Source organism: Nematostella vectensis, chromosome 8 (assembly GCF_932526225.1).
Source record: "Nematostella vectensis chromosome 8, jaNemVect1.1, whole genome shotgun sequence".
NCBI classification, from domain to species: domain Eukaryota; kingdom Metazoa; phylum Cnidaria; class Anthozoa; order Actiniaria; family Edwardsiidae; genus Nematostella; species Nematostella vectensis.
Window position 1 is genome coordinate 15313650 of NC_064041.1, and position 6793 is coordinate 15320442.

Genomic DNA, 6793 nt, shown 5'->3' on the forward strand with positions numbered 1-6793 from the left:
ACTTGCAAAAGAAGCTAACTATATGCCCTAAAAGACGACTCAGAAAAACTTGGAACAACTTATCGCCATCAAAAAATAAATTGTGCATGTGCGGTAACGCTGGTTTATTTTCTTTTGTGTCTGTTAAATTAAACTGAATCTCTCTAGGTTGGAAATGCTGAAGATGGGGGGAGGGGTGTGGTAAACGCATAGCGCCGTGCGACACACGTTAGTGGTGGTCTACCCTGCATCCGAGTTTTTCTCGCTCCCTTCCCGCGTTTTGTTGCTTCGCGCCTAACAAGCCCCGTGGATCGACGGTTTTACTCAGAAACCTATCTCATCTTTCAATAAAACAGTAGCGTAGCAATATGTGTATATTACTCTCTTTAAAGCGCCGTGTTTAAATAAAATCCCCCAAAATTATATATGTTATAATGTCATATAATGTATGTTATGTTTGAACGCCTCTAAAAACGGAGTTGCTTCGCTGGCGTCCGTGCTAGGAAAAGAGAGTGCTTGTGAGCTAGAATGTATTACAAGGTTACGCCGAGAAATGCGGTGCCTTTTGAAGAGGGATAAAGAAAAATCGCTCGTTATTGTTATGTTGGACTTTCTGTGTTATGTCACCTCTCTCCGCAAAGCACGTGACCCGCGAATGACACAGCAGTATACTTCATGTATCCTATCAAGCCATCATTCTACTTGAATAACTTTCGCTATTTTCATACATAAAGTATATTACTACCTTAGAACTTATGCAAGCCGTACATCACTACTGCCCTGTTAATAACACTAAACCAAAATGGCGCTGAGATTTCTGGCGATGCACAAAGAAGCCGGCCCATACCCCATGTATGTGCTACTGTTGCTTTTAGCTGCGTATTTATTGAATCAACTGGACCGATACATTTTAGCCGTCACATCTCAGCCGATGGCCCAATCCATAAAGTTTGGGGACAAGGGATGCCTTGCTCTCAATACTAGCTACACGAAGTACACCGAGTTTTGCGTGAAGAGTTTGGTTGACAAGGAACAGACTGAAAGAAATGAGACTTGGTTAGTGAAGTAAAAGTACTTGGATAAGTTTATTTTTCTTGTCTTTCACAATAACACATTCAATCAGAATTTCTGAAGCGTCATTACGTAATGTTGGTTGTTAAATGTTTTTAAGTTTTTGATCATTCTTCTTGGTAAAATGAGTCGTGTTTTTGAATGTTTACAGTGGATGCCTGACTTTCTTGGTCAACACCCAGACACTTACCATAATATCGATATAAACAGGACGGAATGCTTATGGGGGAAAGGAGGGGGGGGGGGGGCTGGAGGGGGTTTCTGGCCCCCTTATTTTGGCAAGCACATTAACAGGGTTCTGAAGCACTAAAACAGGAACCAGGGCTCCTTTAATTTTTGGCTGGTAATAGTCAATCTTGTGAACTCTAATTGTATATGTGTCAGTCTTAAAGCCTTAATCTGTGATGCATACTATTCCAGGTGTCGCCACAAAAAAACTGACAACCTGACATTCTCAGTCTGCCGCTGGGACTATGATGGTACCGGTGAGGAATACCAGATCCTTGCTGGTCCTGCCTTTATTGTCATCTACACCTTCAGTGGAGTTATTCTTGGCCTGTTTACTGGGACGTTCAATCGCAAGAATATTCTGGTGTTTTGCTTGTTGCTCTGGAGTGGGATGACGCTGTTGACAGGTTTCTCCACTACTTACTGGCATTTGCTGGTCACGAGGTTCATCCTCGGCATAGGGTGAGTGAATTATGGTGCTCATCTTTTTATGTCATAAGTCTTTATTTTGTATTTTTTTAAGTGTTATTGATCCTGGATCCCCTATCATTGCTTCTTTATGCATTAGGCATTTGATATCATAGATATGTATTTATTACTTGTTTGATAGTTTTTGTGTTTTTTATTCCAGAGAGGCAGGCTGTACTCCTTTTGCAACAAGCCTTATCGCTGATTATTTTCCTGAGGTTAGCACCATACCTGAGGCAGAAAACATGAGTCTCAGCTTTAATAGTTATCAATATCATATTCAACCTCCTATGGTAGTGGTAAAATTCCCTAAACCCAACATATATATATTGGTGAACTTCCTTAATAATTTCAATTATTTTATTGTTTACCATGCTTTTTATATTCCCCTAAAAGTCCTCTTAAATAAGCCTCCTCTTTCTATAGCATGTCTCAGCATCAGTAACAAAAATAGCTTAATGATGGTTATGACATATAAATCTATGTGGCAGCTCTTTATCCAAAGAGAGGAAGCCACATGTAGGCTGTGATAATGGGAGCATTTCCCTATGCTTACAAATAGCACACAAGTTCTTTAATATCCACTTTACCTTGTGTCTCTCTGACATCCTGGAAACACAGGAGTTGCACTCGCAACACCACATACTTATCTAGACCTGAAAAGTCCTGAGAAAGTAAAAAAGTTTAAACATTAAAATTGTCACATTGTTTCAACTTGCTGAAACATCCCTTAGAGGGTAGGAGTTGGCACCCCATAAAGTTGTGTACCAGGATTGGCTGAGGGGCGGGTGCACCCCCCCCCCCCCCCACACACACACACACACACTTGGCATGTACATGCCTGCAATATTCTAGTACCCTTTTCCCATAAGGTCACTAACCTGTACAATTCCTGTACTGTCAGTCATTGCGCGGGGACTGCTCTTGGGGTGTACATGCCTGCAATATTCTAGTACCCTTTTCCCATAAGGTCACTAACCTGTACAATCCCTGTACTGTCAGTCATTGCGCGGGACCGCCCTTGGGGTGTACATGCCTGCAATATTCTAGTACCCTTTTCCCATAAGGTCACTAACCTGTACAATCCCTGTACTGTCAGTCATTGCGCGGGACCGCCCTTGGGGTGTACATGCCTGCAATATTCTAGTACCCTTTTCCCATAAGGTCACTAACCTGTACAATTCCTGTACTGTCAGTCATTGCGCGGGACCGCCCTTGGGGTGTACATGCCTGCAATATTCTAGTACCCTTTTCCCATAAGGTCACTAACCTGTACAATTCCTGTACTGTCAGTCATTGCGCGGGACCGCCCTTGGGGTGTACAACTGGGGAATCTACCTTGGCTACAGTATGTCATACGCTTTTGGGAACTACATCACCAAAGCCGATATTGGTGGCAAAGGGTGGCGTTGGGTGTTCTGGATTGCTGCTATTCCTGGATTTGTGGTTGGTGCATTGATAGTGTTCACATTGAAGGAACCAGTAAAGGGAGAGCAGGCCCCTATGCAGGTAAGCATGATTTTTACATGAAAATAATTAATAAACTTAGATAAAACCATTTTCTTATTGAATAATTAAGATAATAGGCATGCTTTGAGTGAACTATCTAACTGAAATTGGGCAAACTAGATGTGCAGCCAAGCTATGTTACATAATTAAGATAGTAGGCATGCTCTGATTGGTCTAACTAATTAGATGTGCAGCCAAGCTATGTTACATAATTAAGATAGTAGGCATGCTCTGATTGGTCTAACTAATTAAATGTGAAGCCAAGCTATGTTACATAATTAAGATAGTAGGCATGCTCTGATTGGTCTAACTAATTAGATGTGCAGCCAAGCTATGTTACATAATTAAGATAGTAGGCATGCTCTGATTGGTCTAACTAATTAGATGTGCAGCCAAGCTATGTTACATAATTAAGATAGTAGGCATGCTCTGATTGGTCTAACTAATTAGATGTGAAGCCAAGCTATGTTACATTCTATAAATTGACATGATTTTTCTCCATCCACTATTATTATTTGAGAGTTTCCTGTACTTTAATGGGTGTTCACAAAATGATATATCATTCAACAGAAATAAGTTACCACTATAATATTGCTCTTGTTGCATTTGTTTTGTGGGCTAGAAAAGCATTTACAAATAGAACTCAGGATATCTAAGTTTCAAAACTAACTAGACTTCTTATGGCTAACACTAGCATGTGTTCCCAGAATTTAGTGAGCAAATCTGCCGTCATCAAACTCAAGCTTGTTCTGATGCTAAAAACGTTCCGACGCCCAACCCTCCTCATCCTCTTCCTTGCCGGGGCCATCCGAAATGCAGGCGGATACGTCTGGGCATACAACACCCAGCCCTACTTCAACAAGTATTACCCGGAGACTGATGTTGGCCGGTACATGAGCTGGATTCCTCTGGTAGCCGGTTCATGTGGTGTTGTCCTGGGAGGTTTTATATCGGATAGGCTGGTGAAGGACAGAGGACCGCATGCCAGAATCTGGGTTCTTGTTGGAAGCCAGGTAAGATGGAATTGTTTATATCATATTACATCCCACATGAGGTGTGCACCGTGAAGTTTTAAATGAATTGAATAGGAGAACACATAAGTTTTTGGTTTATATAAGTTTTAAGTATAATGTCCACAAAAAATTTGATGATGCTGAGGCGTATATAAAGCTATCTACTTTTCTCTAATTCACAATAAATACATTTACCTAAATTAAATGTCTAAGGAAAGAAGTCATTGCTCCTTCCTTTACTTTGATACAGTAACTCTCTGTAAAACGCACACCATCTGGACCATAACTTAGTGTTCCATATAGTAAAAGTCCGAAATAATAGAATTTAGTTTCATTCAGTTCTTTATAAACTTTAGTTTTGAGGATTTATTATATATCCGTGATAACGTGATAACAAGGTGTTGAGTGAAGTTTCCTACTGAATCCCCCATTTCTTTTATGCTTTGTTTTCACTTGAACGTCCAACCTAGGTTGAGTAACTACTGTGCCTAACCTAGGTTAGATTTGAGGTGTGTGAACACGCTTCAAACATAAGAGAAAGCATCATGCAAAGTGATTCCTAAAAAGCATCTCGTTGTTAAATTTTGTTAACAGAAGTCATCACTGAATGACAAGAACGGCCAGTAAAAGCATTATAATTGAGCAACAGTTTGACCTCAGTATTCAATTTGTTAACACTGTTGCTGTTCAAGCTGAATGATCGTCCAAGGTTATGTTTTCAAGTGGAAACACAACATTAGCTATTGTCTCTTTTTCCAGATCATTGCCGCACCCTTTGCCGCCGGTGCGCTCTTTCTCCCCACCCCCTGGGCGTTCATCAGTCTCCTCCCATCCAACATCATCGGTGAAATGTGGGTGGGCGTGACCCTAGCCGTTGTCGTGGAACTCGTCCCTAACACCATCCGCACCGCTGCCATTGCTGGCTATCTCTTTATCATCACAATCATTGGCGGGAACATCCCTCTGCTGGTCCCACCGCTTAAGAAGGTCACCAGTCTCCGCACCGCCCTCTATATACTCTACCCAGGGCTGTACGTAGTGAGCTCGGTGCTGTTTCTATTGACTCTTTTTGTGCTGAAAAGGGATATTGCGAAGAAGGCTGTGGAAGAGGATGTGATCCAGCCTCTATTGCCTGATAACCCGAACTCAGAGAGCAAGATGGTGTAGCGAGGAAGAGATCATTATATTGCTGTTATTTGGAAACATCCACCCATAATAAAAGTTGTCGTTTCTCTTGGGAAGCATCCCTTTGTGTACAAAGCGACCTCCTTTCAATCAAAAGTTTAAGCGACAATCGCACCAGTGGGCCGACGAAACCCTTAACCTACAAAAGAATCTGTTAGAGTCCGCGCAATTTTACAATCCATCCTCTCTAAAGTTATCAGTAACATACTAAGAAACTTCATATAGACACAATGCTTTTACAATTTTGAAATATTTTTCGTGTTTTTCGCTTAAAGAATCGGAAAATGCTGCGTGCTTGACCGAAGCAAACTTGTGCGATTGCCGATTTAAACTGACAATCTTCAATGTCATCACTCCGGCATCCGGTAGAGATCCTAGAAGAGAGGACTTGTATCTGTACCGCCCATAGCCCTTCCTTCAAACTCCCCTATGGGCAGTAGAAACGTAGTGTTTGTTAGGTTCAATTAGGATAATAAAACCACGAAATTCTCTTTAAATTGGTTTAAATGTGCCGTGTTTCCGGCTAGCGCTTCGGAATCTGTTCGCTCGCCAGGGGCTTTGCGTCATCTACCCTTACCGCGTTTTCTATAAACACGTCGCGTGTCGCCAAGGCACATTCTAGCCAAACGAGAGGGAGTTTCGTGGTTTTATTATCAGAAATTAGGCAAACAATCTCGGTTCCTCCTCCTCTTGGTTTCTCTTTACGCTTTTCTTACGAGGATCTCGTTTGCTGCATGTACTCGCCTGTAAAAATCTAATGGGCACATTAAGACCAGCTACACACCTGCACCTGCTACAGCTTATATTTTTTAACCAAAAAAAGCTACGAAAACACATTTTATCCTCTGAATGTTTTATAGCGGATATCTTATATGTACGCCCAAATACCTCAAGGGTAATGCCGCAAATAACTGAATTTTCTAGAACCATTTTAGAAAGGACTTCTTTGCAGATAATCACTGTGTCGTAGAAAATGCATTTTTTGAACCTCACAAAAAGAACATGAGTATAAAGCCGGAAACAAATTATTATGACATGGTTTCTCAAATCAAGTTGCGGTGCTTAATTTTCCAGAAACCATTTTTCCATGTTCTGTGTTTAGGTTAAGTCGACAGTAAACCCACGGGAGCGCTATGGTTACGAATTCATGTCGAACACCAGGGTGTAGCTACCGCGAAAAGGTGCTTCCGGGATAAAAACCTCTTCGTATTTCTACTAGTAAACACGCAATTTAAATTGAGTTCTTAAAAACCACAAAATTACGCGTTTTTTTTCGTGATAATAGCAGATTGTTTAGACGTAACATGGATTGGATATGACAATGCTTTTTGTTGTGTTTT

General features: G+C 41.2%; 1 protein-coding gene across 1 annotated transcript; it reads left to right on the forward strand.

Moving 5' to 3' along the window:
* Positions 1-727: 727 nt before the first annotated feature.
* Positions 728-5504, forward strand: LOC116613869 (MFS-type efflux pump MSMEG_3705-like). The gene is made up of 6 exons (XM_048731313.1): positions 728-1035; positions 1471-1740; positions 1910-1964; positions 3040-3255; positions 3963-4268; positions 5028-5504. Exons 1-6 carry the CDS (start codon positions 782-784, stop codon positions 5433-5435), a joined length of 1509 nt encoding a protein of 502 aa, XP_048587270.1. The 5' UTR covers positions 728-781; the 3' UTR covers positions 5436-5504.
* The last annotated feature ends 1289 nt before the right edge of the window (positions 5505-6793 follow it).